The sequence below is a fragment of the Magnolia sinica genome, chromosome 4 (assembly GCF_029962835.1).
Source record: "Magnolia sinica isolate HGM2019 chromosome 4, MsV1, whole genome shotgun sequence".
In the NCBI taxonomy this organism is placed as follows: Eukaryota; Viridiplantae; Streptophyta; class Magnoliopsida; order Magnoliales; family Magnoliaceae; genus Magnolia; species Magnolia sinica.
Window position 1 is genome coordinate 13,532,101 of NC_080576.1, and position 18,036 is coordinate 13,550,136.

Genomic DNA, 18,036 nt, shown 5'->3' on the forward strand with positions numbered 1-18,036 from the left:
ATCCGCAGATAGAGGAACCAAAAATGGTGACCTCACTAGCAATTGAGCGTCAGGTGGTGGTCAGAGAAGAAGCAGCCTTGGCTTTAAAGGATGTTGATGGGGTAAGTGCATTTAGTAATTTGAGCCAAGATCAGAGTACCAAAATGACTATGGCCCAAGGCATGAAACGTATAAAAATGTTTACGGTCGAAATAGCACACTAGTGGAGTAACATTCGGTAATAGGTGATGCAGACGCATGCATGTGGCTAAATGATGAAGTGAGATCAATCATTAAATTAAATTAAATAATCAAATTCAAAAATCACGCCAAAATCATCAAATATCTCAAGAATCCAACATGAAACTATGAATAGTCTAGGCCACAATCAATAAACTACGCCATGCATGATCATTGAATACTAGAAATTACAATCTAATGGATGTAAGAACAACCAAATAGCATAGGAATACGTCTATTTCAAAAGGAAATGACTACCCTAGGGTTTGAGAAAATTGGGGGAAAAGGTAAAATTAGGGTTTAGACAGTTTAATTGGTTAATGGATTTTGGGGCATGGGTATTACTTGAGAGGAATTAGGGATTTAAGTGGTTGGAGGTTTGGGGTTTTAGGTTAATTAGGGAATTTGGAATTTTAGGGCTTGGGGAATTTACAAAAAACCTCTCTCAGGAAAGAATTCTCATAAAAAACTCTTGTCTCAAGTAAAACATAAAATAGTCCAAAAATAATAAAATAAATGACAAAAACTACTCAAAATAAACAAATCTAAACTATCCTAAATTATGCATGGTTAATGGGGTGGTCCTCGATCAAGAGTGGTCCAAAAGCCCATCGTGCGCGATCCAACAGTCCGATCGGTGCAGGCACTCAATCCAACGATCCAGACTCCTCATGAATGCAATCCTCATGCATCTTCCTAGTGTAGGGTCTTTGAAAATGCATCAAATGCATGTGGGGTCTTCAAAACAGGCCACTCGGCCCACTTGGGCCCACGTAGTGGTCATCCATCCAAAGGAAAACTGATGATGATCTCCTCCTCCTTTAGTAGATCCTGAATGGTGCTCTGATGTCCTCATTAACTCTCCCCGGCTGAGAAAGATTCGCCTATGGTGAAATGAAACTCCAATAACGTTCCAGGATGTCAGAGTCGAGTCATAGAAGCTCTATCTCTGTAATCCATGTGCAGTCTAACACCGGCCTATCCTTCCACTTGACCAAGTACTTCTAATATATGCCATGTCTAGTGAAAACCGCTTTATCATCTAAAATATCATATATTTTCTCTCTTCTCATAGGTCTGAATGGTATGGGTGGTAAAGATTGAGAAGATAGGTCAGGTAATGGCTATAGGTTAGGGACTAGGTCACGATTTATGTGAGGGTCTGAAAATGGATCAGATTGTGAAGTAACATAACCCTTATATCGTACTAGATCTTCCACATTGAAGGTAGAACTAATTCTCATGGTAGGTGGAAGGTCTACTACATACGCATTAGGATTCAAATTCTTCAATATTTTGTATGGTCCTGTACTACACGCTTGTAATTTCTTAATGGCTCCTTGTGGAAACCGTTTGCGCCTCATATGAACCATAACAGTCTCCTACTTGGAATTCCTGAAATCTGCGATGAGAATTAGCAAGTGCTTTGTACTTTTCATTACTTAAATTAATTCTCTTCCTTATCTCACTATGCAAATCATGTATGTGACGTGCAAATTCATGTGTCGGCTCTGAGAGCCTATGGGATACTGACATGGGTATAACATCTATAGGGGTCCTAAGCTCATTTGCTTCTCTTTCCAAATCCACTTCCTTCCCACGACTCATTTGATCGTGATGAAGGTTTAGTAAAGTTAACGTGTGAATGTCCCGCACGAGTGCAAACTCATCCGGTATGTCCTTTAGGAAAACATCACTAGACTCCCCCAATACTAGACTCTCCTTAGGTGGTAACTCTACATTACCCTTGGGTGTAACATCAGGTGGCATCTCCATACTAACCTTATGTATGACCTTAATTGCCATGTGGGCATACATTGTCAAGTCAACTTTAGTCTCCCCGTCAAGACTCTTTGGCATTTTTTTATAGGGAGATACTCAAACTGGAATTTCCCCACATCTTCAGGATCACATTGCTTAACGTCCTCCTTTTCCGATGTGCTTTTGGATGGAAGACGCTTCAAGATAATCCTTTTACCTTCATATATAAACGAACACGTATTCAAGTGGCTGAATAGTGTTGCATCCTTGTCGTACAACTAAGGCCTACCTAAGATGATGTGGCCTATATCCATAGGCAAAGCATCATATCACGTGTCCGTATAGGAACCAAACTGGATGAGAATGGGGCAATGCTAAGAAACTGGAATCAAAGACACATCAGCCCATGAGACTCGATAGGGTTGAGGGTGAGGAATGACTAGCAAACCTTAGCGATCCACGGTGCCAGTAGAAACCACATTGGTGCAACTGCCACTATCAATGATCACTTTGCAGTTTTTTGCCACCACACTTGGCATAGGTGTTAAAAATTGAATTCTTATGCCAATCATTACTTTCTACAATTTGGACCAAGGCGCGTCTAACAATTGCAAGTGGCACGGTCTCAAGCTCTTCAACTTCATCATCCTTAGGACTCACCTCAGGTTCCTAGACATCTTCTTCTTCAAATTCACCCTGCTCATTCTCATCCATCTCGCCAATTACAAGTGCCTTGCCTTGCTCTCTGGTGGGGTACTGTTGAGCGAAGTGGCCATATCTGTGGCATCTATAGCATCGTGTGGACTCCTCGGGCCACACTAGTACTAGCCAGCCCAACCCTTTACCCTTAACATCCCTAGGGTTGGATTAAGAACCAGTAAGGGGCTTGGATTGACTCTTAAAGTTAGATTTAGCTTCATGGTGAGTAATCTTAACATTTGAATCCCGAGAGTCAAATCGACCTCCAAATTGCGGCTTGAGGTAATGGTCGAGGTCTTGCGCCACTTGATACATTTGTTCTAGGGTGCTGACGTCGCGAGAGAGGAGTTCACGATGAATGTCGATTCGGAGGCCTGTTTTAAAATGGGAGTGTAATAATCGGGTTCTCAATATCACATTGCATCATGCATTCCTCGAATTTAGCAATGTAATCCGACACGGGCATTGTTCCTTGATGAAAGGGTTGTTACTGGTCCAAGTGCCTTTGACGGTACGAGAGGGAGAGATACTTTTCCTCCAGAATTTTTTTCATCTCTACCTAGTGCATGACTGGGGCATCTCCAGACCTCTCAATCTTCCACTCTGTGTTGGTCCAAAACAATTTGGCCTGGCCCACCAACTTTATCTTGACAAACCTCACACGACGGGCATCAGACACATCATACCACTCAAAATAGTGGTCCATGTCCGCCATCTAGTCAAGGAATGCCTTACGATCCAGGTGACCATTAAAACTAGGGGCCTCCACTTTTACACTCTTCATGACATGTGCATCTGGGTCATGGCAGTCATGGCGCTCCTCACGAGGTGGTTGCACATGCTTTCTACCACGACCCACACTTTGACCACAATCGCGTCCTCGTCCTTCAACTTGATCACCAGCTTGAGATTGAGACATCTTCCCCACTGTCGGGGTTCGCCTGAAGGGAGGTTTCGAGCTGATTAACACGCACGTTGGTCATGGTCAATTGAGTAGCAGTGGTCCTATTGTGGGCCTCAATGGCCGTTCGACGATTGTTGATAGCGATGGGTTTTGGGGTCCTCAATGGTTGAGTTCGGTTGGAGTTGAAGTTGGACGATTAAAAGTTTTTTTTTTTTTAAGATGATTTGGATGGGATGGGAAGAAGAAATGAAGAGAGTAAGGAAAGTGGTAAGTGGGTAGCCTTTCTCTTTTATAGTTTCAGAAAGAGACTTTTACAAAAAAACTCTCTTAGAAAAAAATTCTCATAAAAAAAACCATATCTCAACTAAAATATAAAAGTCTAAAAATAATAAAATAAATAACAAAAACTAATCAAAATAAAGAAATCTAAACTATACTAAACTATGCGTGGCTAATGGGGTAGTCCACGATTAAGATGGGTCACAATTAAGAGTGGTCCAAAGGTCCATCGTGCGCGATCCAACAGCCCAATCGATGCGGGCACTCAATCCAACGGTCCAGACTCCTCAAGAATGCAACCTACTTGCATCTTCCTTGTGTAGAGTCTTCAAAGATGCATCAAATGCATGTGGGGTCTTCAAAACAAGCCACTTGGCCCACTTGGGCCCACGTAGTGGTCATCCATCTAAAGGAAATTTGCTGATGATCTCCTCCTCTGGTAAACCCTGAATGGTGCTTTGATGTCCTCATCAATAGGCAGAGGACTATGTGGCCCTATTTGAGTTTGTAAAAGAACAAGGTAGGCTATCAACCTCGCAGGATGGAAATGGTTCAGATATCAATAATGTTAGAGATTTGGTGTATGCGGAGAATAACAATCAGAGTTCAAGCAGCCTGAATTGCGGAAGATAGTGTAAGGGACATCTGGGATCAACAATTGCTCAATGAAAGTATTAAGTTGGAAGTTCCTTTGTTAAGTGTTTCATTGCTGAATGGGCCTCCCATATGGATGGGATTAATGTTGATCTAGCGTTTCTTCAAACTTCCTACGATCTGCTACCTCAGCAGCTCCCTTTCTCCTGTTTTTTTCCTTCTTTTTTCCTCTTAATACAAGTTATCTTTCAAAAAAAAAAAAAAGGTGATTGGGGTGTCTGCAGAAGCAAGGTCATATAAAAAACATGTGTATAAAGTTTAAAGTGCAAATTGCAGCATTCTAGGAAACTAAGATGCAAGGGATGGATCGGAAAATTTTTAGCTCACTATGGCAGGGGAAGAATAAAGAATGGGAAGTTAAAGTTGCTGAAAAAAGAAATTTATAAATGGAAGAAAGAGGCATTAGGGGGCCAAGAGGAGGAGATGACAAATTCAAGAAATTCAGAATCTCGATGTAAACAAAGAGTTTGAAGTCCTATCGGAAGAGGAGAGAGCATGGCAATAGCTTTTCACGGGCAAAATATAATGCAAGAATGCGAGAGGATGAAAATAAATGGCGTCAACAACCATGGGCCCTTTGGTTGAAAGAGGGCAATCGAAACACAAATTTTTGATGCTATGGCGAGAGCTAGGGCAAGGGTTAACAAAATAAAATCTATTATGGTCAAGCGGGAAAGGCTAACGTATATGGTTTAATAGTCGATTTCTATAGAAAGTTGGTATTGCGTGAACATTGGAATAGGTTGTTATTTGATAATTTGTTTTTTGACTTTATTTCATCATAAGCAGCGGAATCATTGGGAAAAGGCATTTTCTAAGGAAGTTAAACAAATGGAGGAATTGGTTAGTGATAAAGCTCCAGAGCCAGAAGGCTTTCCGATGGCATTCTATAGGAAGTTTTGGAGGTTGGTCGAGAGGGATGTGCTTGCGTTTATTAACAAAATCTATGAGAAAGGATACATAACATCGAAGTTGGGGGCCACATTCATAGTGATAATTCCCAAAAAAGGTGTCGAAAGCCATTGAGACCTCAGACCCATCAGCTTATTGGGTAGCCCTTACAAAATCTTGGCCAAGATGCTTACTTCTAGATTCCGAGCAGTGCAAGTTGAAGCAAATTTCAGAATCACAAGGGACTTCTGTAAAAGGAAGGTAGATAGTGGATAGCTTTTTGGTGGTGAATGAGTATATAGACGCTTGCACTAGAAGAGGGTCAAAAGGTTTGGTTTGCAAGTTGGACATAGAAAAAGCTTATGATCATGTGGATTGGGACTTCTTGGATTATATGTTAGCAAGGTTGGGATGCGGGGCTAAATTAAGAGCTTGGATGTAAGAATGTGTGAATTTGGCAAAATTCTCAGTTCTAATTAATGGCTCCCGGAACGCTTTTTTCTCAACGTGAGAGGCCTATGTCAAGGGGATCCTTTATCCTCATATTTATTTGTAGTTATCATGGAGGCCTTGAGCAGATTGATAGTTAGAGGGGTGGAGATGGGGCTCATAAAAGGATTTAGAGTGGATAATTTGGATTTCCAAGTTTCTCATTTGCAATACGCAGATGATACTTTGTTATTTTGTAAGGTAGACTCCCTCAGTGTTGAAAACCTCACAACAATCATAGTCAACTTTGAGGCAGTTTCAGGTTTTAAAGTTAATATTAGTAATTGTTCATCAGGTATGGCTAACAAGGATGAAGTGAATATATATATATATATATATATATATCTATATATATATATATATATATATATATATATATATATATATATATATATATATATATATATCGAGAGAGAGAGAGAGAGAGAGAGAGAGAGAGAGAGAGAGAGGAATGTTGAGCATCCTGTGCACCTCTCAACACCTTTGCCCACGTGTCATGGGCACAAAATCCAAATGGTCCACATGATGTGTCACCCCTTGAAACCTCACAAGCCCAACTTTCATCCTTATACAGAACTCTGGTGGGCCATGACAAAAGGAAGTTTCCTCCCTTGATTTGCATTTCTCTTTGCTATGGCCCACTAGAGTTTTTGATCAGACTGAAAATTGGGCCCATAGAGTTTTAAGGGGTGTCGCATCACGTGGACCGTTCAGATTTTGTCCCCATGACACATGTGCAAAGTTGCACATGGGTGCTCACATAAGAAGGTGGGTGTGTGTGTGTGTGTGTGTGTGTGTGTGTGTGTAGAGAGAGAGAGAGAGAGAGAGAGAGAGAGAGAGAAGAATGCTCACCTGCACACCTTACGTAAGCACCCATGCGCACCTTTGCACATATGTCATGGGCACATAATCTAAATGATCCATGTGATGCGACACCCCTTGAAACTCTATGGGCCCAATTTTCAGCTTGATCCAAAACTCTAGTGGGTCATAGCAAAGAGAAATGCAAATCAAGGGAGGAAATTGTTTCCTTTTTCCATTGCCCACCAGAGTTTTGTATTAGGCTGAAAGTTGGGATTGTGAGGTTTTAAGGGGTGCCGCATCACGTTGACCGTTCAGATTTTGTGCCTAAGACATGTGTACAAAGGTACGTAAGAAGGTGCGCAGGTGAGCATTCCTCTCTCTCCCTCTCTCTCTCTCTCTATATATATATGTGTGTGTGTGTGCGCGCGCGCGCGCACTTACAAATCTGGGTGTAGGGAGGGTGCTTTTCCTACGTCATATCTAGGTCTCCTGCTATGTATTGGAAACTGGTGAAACATCTATGGGACAACAAAGTGATTGATTGGGTTAAAAGAAGGTTGTCTCAATGGAAAACTCAACATTTGTCTTTGGGTGGGAAAATAACTTTGATCAAGATAGCTATGTCTAATCTTTCGGTTTATTATATGTAGTTATTCAAATGACCAAAGTCAATTTTGAATAAATTGGAAAAACTTGGGGGGAGATTTTTTTGCAGAAAGGAGTGGAAGATAAATATAAAATTCACCTTTATAAGCCTTGGAATCAAGGGGGGCAGGGTTTAGGAAGTTGGAGGATATGAACTTAGCATTGCTAGGGAAATGGGTGTGGAGGTTTGGGGTAGATGTGGATTCTCATTGGAGAGAGGTAATATATAAGAAATATAGGGTGGAAGATAGGGGGTGGTGGATTAGGTCGTGATTGTTGTATAGATCATCACATCTATGGAAGCCGGTGGTGTCAGTAAAACATAAAGTTTGGGAAGGGGTTGGGTTTCTATTGGGGAACGGGAAGAACATAAAATCATCGCATCTATTGAAGCCGATGGTGTCAATAAAACACAATGTTTGGAAAGGGGTTGGGTTTCTGTTGGGGAATGAGAAGAACATCAGATTTTGGGAAGATAAGTGGGTAGCAGGGCATAGGTTGAAGGATCTTTTTACACAGTTGGCGGGAATTTCTCTTGAGGCGGATCTTAGGGTGGTTAGTTGTTTTCCATTGCAGGAGAGGTGGTATAGGCCCCACAGTGTAGAAGGAACTTGGTGGGTGAAGAAATCTTAGAATTTATTAGTTTGCTCAATATGCTTTCGAATGTATCTCTAGTTATTTCAGAACCAAACTTAATGGTATGTTTAAAAGGAAAATCTGGTAAGTTCTCAATGGAATCCCTTTATATGTTTGTAAGCGGGGAGGCTTCTTTGGATGGGATTTGTCTAACGTCGGTTGTTTGGTGATATGGTGCTCCTTCAAAGGTGGCGGCGTTCGCATGGCTAGTGGGGAGGAAGAAAGTGCTTAGATTGGATAATCTCTGCAGAAGGAATATGATCCTGCTGAATTTATGTCTCTTATGCCTTCGAGCCGAGAAAATGCTGGATCATCTATTTATCTAATGCTCATTCTCTAGAGAAATATAGGATAACTTCTTCAAATTATTTGGTGTTGAATGGGTGTCGCTGGGCTCTATTGATAACTTTTTCTTAAGTTGGCAAGGTAGGGGTGTGGGGAGGATCCGGAGGAAAATTTTGCACCTAAGTCAACTAGCAGGTATTTGGGCTCTCTATGGTTTGATAGGAATGATCAACCGTAAGGGGCCGGTTTTGGAAGTCTTCCAAAGGGCCAAATTTCATGTTTAGGAATTGGCAAGCATAAAGTTCATCTCTAATGTATCGGAATGCTGGTGGGATGTGTAAATCTGTTTTTGTTTTTATACTTGTAAATCTGCGGCTTTGACCTTTTTCGAATAAAATTGTCAATTTCAAAAAAGATAAATAATAATAATAATAAAAATAAAACAATGCAAGAAATAATACTGCTTTTTTTTTCCCCCTTTCTTCTTTCTGGAGAGTCAAATCCATAGTTTACAGCTACTCAATAGTTATTGCCATGAATTTGATGGGTGACTCTATGTATTGCAATGATGTGATGGGAAACAGTAATTGCACTATCTCCATGAATGTGATGGGTGATTATCTATTGCATGCATTTGACAATGACATCATGTATTAAGAGTTTTACTTTTCTAACCAATGGGTGCATAGAGTGTAAGTTGCTTCTTTTCATGATTTAACAGTGGACGCAATCATTACAAAATGACAATGTATTAAGAGTTTGACTCTCCTAACCAGTAAGTGCATAGCGTAACTTGCTTATTTTCTTGATTTAACAGTGGAAAAGGTAGCAAGTTTGAAACATTATAAATTCAGCTTGGCTTTTGAAAACTCTAATGAGGAGGACTACGTTACGGAGAAGTTCTTCCAATCTCTTGTTGCTGGTATGCCAAGTACTCTGCTTACAGAATTCTATTCTTGGTTCACCTTGGCAACATAGAATGCATTAGTACCTCACCCTGAGTAATAGTCCTCATAATTTTGGGGCTTCCGTTACACTTGTTATATTGTTTAGGTCTGCCTTACCACATACCTTTTAAGAGAAGTGCTGGTGTGATTTGCACGTGGAGTGATTGAAGTGGCATTTTCAGTGCATGTTGTCAGGATCCATGCAACTTATAAGCAACCATGAATCTGCTCTGGCTTAAAAAATCTAGCCAGCTCACTCATTGGAATGTTGGACAGGCCACACGTTTATGAGATTTTTTTTTTTTCCTTTTAAAGACAAACAATTGTCTATATTAAACATACATGTATATCCTACCTGATGAGTAGACCCTCGTGAATTGTCTGGCAGGGCATGCTTATGGTTGTCTCAGTAGAAAAATAAAATAACACACACACACACACACACACACACACACACACACTAGTATGAAGGAAAAGTTACAATGCTCTGCTGGTGGTACATACAAACATACACATGCACACATAAATTACACACACACACACACACACACACACACACACACACACACACACACAGTCACACACACATATTAGTATGAAGAAAAAGTTACAATGCTCTGCTGGTGGTACATACAAACATACACACGCACACATAAATTACATATATTTCCACAATCCCCCTCAAGCTCGAGCGGCTACGGCAACAACTTGTTGTGTTGTGCTTAGTCAAAGGACACACACACACACACACACACACACACACACACACACATTAGTATGAAGGAAAAGTTACAATGCTCTGCTGGTGGTACATACAACACACACATAAATTACATATATTTCCACACTCCCTCTCAAGCTGGAGCATGTATATTGATCATGCGTAGCTTGGAATACATACAAAGAAAATGAAGATAATGAGCATGGATAACAACTCCCCCTCAAGCACAACATGGTAGAACGTAGACTGAAGTTGCACTTCATCCATAGAATCTTCTCTTCAAATACACGGCCATAACAAAACTCGGCAACAATCGAGTCAATATGAGTGTACATCACTTGCAACACTCGAGAGAACAAACACAAGGTGAGGGTGCATCATGTGCAACTACACTCACAACAAACAACAGGGTGGAGGGACACTCACACCATAAACAAGCCTAATAGAAGAAAAGAAGATGAACTGAGAAAAAAATCCACCACTTGTAAAGAAACTCCCATGTAGAGTTGGGTGAAGCATAAACTCGAACACCTTGTGTGTGCCGAACCTTCTAAGCACCACGACGAGAGCATGAACATCGCAATCACCATCAACATGATTTTACCCGGCATTTTACAGCCCCATAACATCAGATCATGAAGAAGAAAGAAAATCCAGCAACAAAACTTTTTTTAAAAAAAAGAGACTAGAACACCCATCTCTCACAAAAGACGTCATAGTACCCCCAAACCTCGACACAAGGTGTTCCAAAACGGTAAAGGTGATTGTAACGGCCACCACCATTATCGTTATGATAGGAGCCATAACAGCCAGGATGGCCCCCATATCGGCTGTTACGACCCTTTTTTTTTGAAAAAACTGTTATAGGACCGTTACGGGGCTTTTATGGCCTATTTTTCTGTAATGGCTGTTACAGTCAAAACCGTAACGCGTAACGGTTATGACCGTTACCGTTACATAATGGCCATCACGTAACCAATTTTGAATACCCTGACTTGACGATTCATGAATCTTGTTCCTGGTGATTGCTCTTGACCAATCGCACCTACCCCTTGGAGAAAATCTGCTCAAATTTTCTTGAGAAAAGCATCACAACATAAGGACCGAAAATATGGTTTTTTTCAATTTCATTTTCTGCAGAATCACTACAAAAACTACTCCAAACTATGCAGAAAAATCTTCATTATTCTTCTAAAATCCGGATCTACCAGATCCCAAACTTCTCCTTCAAAAAGAACTATTGGCCATACACTGCTGACACCATCCCTGTGTACAGACAACATCAGTAGTGGGCCCCACTACCACAAGTTGCGGTCAAGTCCCGGATCGGACGCTTTGATACCAAGTAGAAAAATAAAATAAAAGAAATCTAGAGAAGATAAGAGAGGAAGAGAAGGACTGAGAGGAACAGCTAGGACAACAACTTGTTGTGTTGTGCTTAAGTCAAAAGATTAACACATACACACATTTTAGTATGAAGGAAAAGTTACAGTGCTCTGCCGGGGTACATACAAACATACACACGCACACACAAATTACATATATGCCACATTGGCATGTGTGCCATGAATTGCCTCTTCAAATCACTCCTTACACAACTGCTTCAGCATTTCTCATTGTTTAATGAAAAGCTTGTGCTGTGGTTCTGACACTATTGTTTTTATATTTAAACCCTGCAGGCACTATCCCTGTCGTCATTGGCGCTCCGAATATCCAAGATTTTGCCCCTTCTCCCAAGTCAGTTTTGCATATCAGGGAGCTGAACGATGTTGCTCCAATAGCCGAGATGATGAAAGACCTCGCAGCAAATCCTGATGCTTATAATCGATCAGTAAGGTAACATTGTTCATCTGCTGTTTTAGCAAATGAACGATTTCTCTCATGACAAGACCAAAGACTCCCCTGGCAATTTCAAAATAGTGGAGATGCCCTGCAGCTTTCAAAGATTAAACATCCCACAACATTCCTTTTCTCTTGCATTTTCTGTGATAATGAGTAATTCTTTTCTGTTCAAACACCACATTAGTTGTACACAATTCCTGGTTTTGCCTCTATGGGGAGACGTGAAGAACAGAGTTATGCAAACGATTGTGGAGTAAAATAATATGTTGTCCACAAATCAGGCAAAGATATGTTTATAGGTCGGTATTATGTAACATGCTTTTTTTCGAAAGAAAGAGGTGACCCAGCAATGGGGCAGCTGCAGGTTGCAGCCCACCTTTTGGTCCCGTTGATCTGGTGGGCCTTGTCATGGGATGGGTTATGTCTTAAAACCTCCCATATTAGATGATCCAGGTCAACTATGTAAATGGATGATCACAACCAGTTATTCATATTCAACAGAGGCCCAATAAAGCTGTTAGACAGTCCAGTGGAAGAGATTTTGGAGCCTCTCTAGTCACCCATGGGTCCCAACGGTTCAGATCACTGAAAGGTGACCCCTGCATGTACAGTTTATTGTCTGAGGAAATGCTTGATTGGACATTGTATATTTCAACTATGGCATGGTTGATTAATGGGTGGCTAAGGGCGAGTAGATTGGCGATGTTATACCTAATGCCTTTGAAGTAGTCAGTTAGAAAAGTTTATTTCTGTTCTTTTTTGGTTTTCAGCAATAAAATTCTACGAAAGGGCTAATCAAAACAAGAAACTGGGGATTTGTCCTCATCAACCTCTAAGTTTGTTAATCTTCTTAGTAATCAGCTCGAGCAGAAAATAAGAAACACCATAGCCACTCAACCACAGTGGGGATTACGTGGTCCCAGTAAAGGCCACTGGAGATGCTGGTCTTTTCTTCGAATGTTGGTGTCATTTGGCACCTCTCTTTTTTTCTTTTTTTTGGTCCCATTCAAGTCTCCTGATAATGGGGTGGCTTATTGCATAGGTGGAAGTACGAGGGTCCATCTGATTCTTTCAAGGCCCTTGTGGACATGGCAGCTGTTCACTCATCCTGCCGACTTTGTATTCATCTTGCAACAAAGATCCGAGAGCAAGAAGAACAGAGCATCAGGTTCCGGAAGCGCCCCTGCAATTGCACCAAAGGCACAGAAACCATTTATCATTTGTTCATGAGAGAAAGAGGGAGGTTTGAGATGGAGTCCATTTTCCTGAGGTAATTCTATTGCTCTTATCATCACTTTTCTGCATAATAAGACATTCAACTGTGAGATCAACTTGGTATTTTGTATAGAGAAATGCTCCAGTGCTCTAAGAGCACTACATGTTATAGTGCTCCTAGTTGCATTGGGACAGTTCAATCCATTGATCCAGACCGTTCATTGGGTCCAGCGACGCACATTTCATGGTTTACCATGCAAGCATCACACTGATCTAACAAATATAACCATTTCATCAGTAGCCTTTAATATGGACGGTCAAGATCATTCACACAAAATTAGGTCCGCTAACCAATTTGATCCGTCTATTTGTTAGGATCCATCATGTAATGCTTATGATACTAAGGGCCTGTTTGGATGCAATTACATAGCAGCAAATACTGGAAATTTCATTCTTGATTTTACCGTAGTGTGTTTGGCAAAATTAGAGAAACAAAAATTCGAAACTGTGGATTTCCCCTGACATCATGTCAGTGTAATCAAAGATATCCCACGAGAAATACATCTCACTACAGCGCCACTTGGTTGGTACCCAGAACTGGCGATTTGGGTACCACCCTGAACGTGGGGTCCACCTTGATGTATGCGTTGTATATCTAAGCCGTCCATCCGTTAATGTGGGCCCACGTGCCTAATTACCTCCCTTCCAAACACATGATTAGTCAAATCGGTGGGGAGTCCAGCAATTTACATCTTTATCCCAACACATGCATTAGTCAGTCAAAATACACTGACAGCCACCGTCAGTGTAATGGGTAAGTCATGATTGCTTATTTGCAATACAATACCACGGTAAGTGGCAATCCAAACAGGCCCTAAGAATCACTTTTGTTGGGCAATTGTAACCATCCCGTGCATGGGTTGGAAAATGCATGGTTATAAAATTAAGGCTAAATCAAGGATAGATTGTATCACCTGATCAGTGTGATTTTACTGGGTTATAAGCCCAGGGAATGTGTACTGGGCTTAATGGACAGTGCAGATCAATTGATTGGACTGTCCAAGTGAACCAGCAACTAGAAGCACTATAACTTATAGCTCTGAGGGCACTGGAGCATTTAGTAACAAATATCAGTGACATTTTGCTTATGATGTATTCTGGTATCTTTTAACATGAAAATAGCGAGAAATACTCTGCTATTGTCTGTTTATCACCACAACCCAAATTATTACCATGTTTTTGCAATTTTTCATGCTAACGATATTTCTAGAATTTCCTTAATTTTTTAGTTCTACCATTATATATTTATTTTCCCCTATTTTTACTATGTTACTTTATTTTCTACATGGTTTTCCAAAATGCTCCAAGAAAATCCCCAGAATTTGAACATCTCTTGAGAAATTCCCATGCCAAGAAATAGCAGAAAACGTAGGTTTGCTACTTTGATGGCCGTTGCCATTGAGGCTAGAGAAATGGCAAGGCAATCAGCATGTGGAGACTGGAGAGGCAGTTCTCAGCACACTTGCCAGTTTGGCACCTCTGTGGGATCTAACATTAAGTGGGGCCACTTTGAACATGCCCTGGATAAAAGCTCAAGAAGGTCCACTCATCAGATGGGTCACATGCGTACATTGAATATAGATGGTTGGCCATTTTTTTTTTTTCTCTCACCTGAAGTTCTCTTTCCTTCACACAAATGTGCCACCTATTTTTGTGCCAGAATTTGTTCAGTTCCCTACATGATGAATGAACCAGATCTTGCAAATGTGCCAGGTCAGCATGTCTGCTGCAAATCGCATCTTAAATCTCTCCCATGGGAATTGCTAGCACTTCTCTTGACTACCATTTTGTCCTTGCACCTTACGTTGCTTTCCGATGGCATGGGCATTGGTCCTGTGTCGAGCATTCATAATATGTCCAATATTATTGATAATATTGGTGAAACTATCAATACCGCTGGGGCGTGATACAGATACCGTGGGTAAAATAACATTTGCATGGTATTGTCAATAATATGGCTGATACTATCACATGTATCGACGATTCTCTGAGATATTGGCAACATCCCTTTGAACAAATATATTGTATCATTCATTTCATGCGATGCTATCAATGATAATAGTGTTAATAGGAGCAAAATTCTAGAAAATTAAAAACCATTTTTTAAAATTTTTTTGTTTAGTGATCTTTCCCAGGGGTGTTTTAAATTAGTGTATTGTACGTTCTGAATTATTGCATTATTTCTTAAAAATTACTGCCTAGAATCATGTTTATTAATTAAATACTTTTGTCTGACAATGCATAATTTGGGCCCTTATACAATGGAACCTATTATTAGTAGTTTTTTTTTTTTTTTTTTGTAATATCTGAGTTCTAAGTGTATAATCATGTCTTTTAACATATCTTGAAGTTTTATTGAAAAATTCCACAAATTTCCTAACGTTTCCCTCCGAAAGCAATATCTTACCCGGTATTTGCAATATTATCAACAATATCATGCATGCTTCGACATCCTAGGTCATCGATCACATGTACTGATATGGGTACTCTGAACACTAAGTGTCGGAACATCGATACAACCTTATTTCGAAATGTCAGCCTAACCTTTTCTTTTCCAGCGACTGAGGAAACTTGAAATTTCATTTACATTATCAAATAGTTTTTTTTTGGAAACGATGATGATATTTCATTATTAAAATAAAAAAATAATAAATAATAAAAAAAGGCTGAAGCCAGAACTATGCAAGAACACAAAAATACAAACGTAGAAATCAAAAAGCCCAAACAAACTCCCAACTCAAACTAAATATGAATTTGAGGAATAGACACTTCCTCACACTCCTTAACATTAAGAATCACCTTCCTGATAACAACTTTTACACTTCCCTTTTTGTTCCGAAAACACCGGTCATTTATTTCCCACCATAGAGCCCAAAAAACCGCTAACAAGCTTAGCCTCCACACCCTTTTTCCCGATTTCCCTATTCCCCGACCATGCCAAGATAGAAGAAAATCCTGAATCAATTGCAGAAACACCCACTCAACCTTGAAAAGCCAAAGAAGATCACCCCACACCTCTCTTGCAAAAGAGCAATGGATAAAGAAATGATCTGCTGATTCCGCATCCTTGTAGCACAATAGGCAAACATTTGGGAGAATCATATTCCTTTTGCACAAATTGTCAATGTTGAGCACTCTATTCCTCCCTACAAGCCAACTGAAAAGCCAAAAACCACCACCTTCAAAGAAATGCCGTAACGCCATAGCCAAGATGCTGGTGCTAGCCCAACAGAACTGTCCCTTTTAGAGAGAAACCGATAAAATAATCTAACAAAAAACGAGCCTGACTCGCCTTTTTGCCATTTTATGGAGTCCAGGTCTAATAGTTGTAGAGAAATGTTCTCTAACAATTAAAGAAGCTGCAAAAATTCTCCAAACTCTTCGTTGGCCAAATTCCCTCTACAGCGTGGAGACCTAGTGACTACTTCATCCCTCACTGAAAAACAACTATTAACCTTCATCTCCTCTTCCCTAGCTAACCCCACTAACAAGGGAAACCTCTCACACAACTTCACCTCTCCCACCCACCTATCCCTCCAAAAGCTTGTACTTGACTTGTCTTTTAGCCATTATCAAATAGCGTTCACCGCTGACATTGAGGAAACTTGAAATTTCATTTACATTATCAAGTAGTTTTCACCACTGACATTGGTGAGCAGGTCCGGAGATCTGACCTTAAAAGCAATGGAGTCAGCGGTGCTTGCAAAGTTCAAGTCCCTAAATCACGTGCCCATCTGGAAGCAAGAGAGGCCCCAGAGCATTAGAGGGGATGAATTGAAAGTTTATAGAGTATATCCCATCGGCATTACCCAAAGACAAGCTTTGTACACCTTCAAATTCGAGGGTGATGCCAGTTTCAGTAGATATCTGGAGAGCAACCCTTGTGCGAAGTTTGAAGTTATTTTTGTATAGCAATGCCCTCACACATTTCCTAACTTCCCAACCACTGCAGCCATCAAGCAAATACTCACACCCTTCTTGAAATGTTCAGGTATTTCAGTCCGTTTTGATTTTTAATCTTTTTTAAGGCATCTATTCTTTGTACAATCAATAAGAATATTGAATTAGACAACAAAGTTTAAGTAAAACAAACGATGCATGGTGTAACGGCCATTGCATTAGGTACCCATCGTTGGTCCGTCGTTTTGACTTTTGAGTTTTCTATGTTCCGACAATTTGCTATGATGATGATGATGGAGGGGGTAATAAATCTCATGTGTGTTTATAGCCAGGCCCCCCTGCACACCACCTGTTCCAATGTGGCACATGTGTTGAGCACTTGAACCATCCATAGATGGGCCCCACTGCGGAAATGCCTGTTCTAAAAAATCAGGGTGGTACACTCCTAAGATTTGCCATCTCACAAAACAGGCAAATGACCAGCTAGAGAGAATTTAGCTCTGTGTTGAACTGTTGCCCATCTGATGAGTAGGCTGGCCTGATTTCTGGGCTAGAGCATCCATGTGGTAGGCCTGCCTGATGGAAGGCTGGGATTTTCTGCACATGCATGACATTGGCGCATGTAAAGGCAGTATGGGGCTGGGGTATATGCAAGCATAGAAATGTTGTAACAGTTAACCATATAAACCTGTATAAAATGTGTATAATTTGGTGTCATAGGTGAGTCATGAACTTTGCAGCACTTATTTTATCAGTAATCACTAATCCTATTGGGTGGTAATGGTTTTTTTATGTTTGTTTTTTCCAAATTTTGATTTCATCTCTCTCCAGAAGCACCTTGATGGCTGATCAACCATCGGATCAATGGCTAGAAAAATGGTTGGTCTAGATCTACAATGAAAAAAGCCCATTCACCAGCCTAGGCCGTCAATCTTGTGGTCTCCACCTTGGATTATCAAAGGCACTCAAGGTTCATTTTAACCATCTTTTTTTTTTTCTCAAGGACTCCCCCCTATTAAGACTTCATTTCTCCTTGATAATTTGTCAGGGGAATTGCTAACCATTAAATTTTATGTCAAGCTAAA

General features: G+C 40.5%; 1 protein-coding gene across 2 annotated transcripts in view; it reads left to right on the forward strand.

The window, feature by feature from the left end:
* Positions 1 to 17,679, forward strand: part of LOC131242490 (glycoprotein 3-alpha-L-fucosyltransferase A-like) — a 42,335-nt gene extending 24,656 nt beyond the window's left edge. The window contains exons 4-7 of one of the 2 annotated variants that reach the window (XM_058241174.1): positions 9,084 to 9,188; positions 11,614 to 11,770; positions 12,819 to 13,046; positions 16,711 to 17,679. In XM_058241174.1, the coding sequence (XP_058097157.1) occupies positions 9,084 to 9,188; positions 11,614 to 11,770; positions 12,819 to 13,046; positions 16,711 to 16,963 (743 nt within the window). In that variant the 3' untranslated portion in view covers positions 16,964 to 17,679. The remainder of the gene's footprint in view (positions 1 to 9,083; positions 9,189 to 11,613; positions 11,771 to 12,818; positions 13,047 to 16,710) is intronic. The other variant, XM_058241175.1, reaches the window with a different exon arrangement.
* The last annotated feature ends 357 nt before the right edge of the window (positions 17,680 to 18,036 follow it).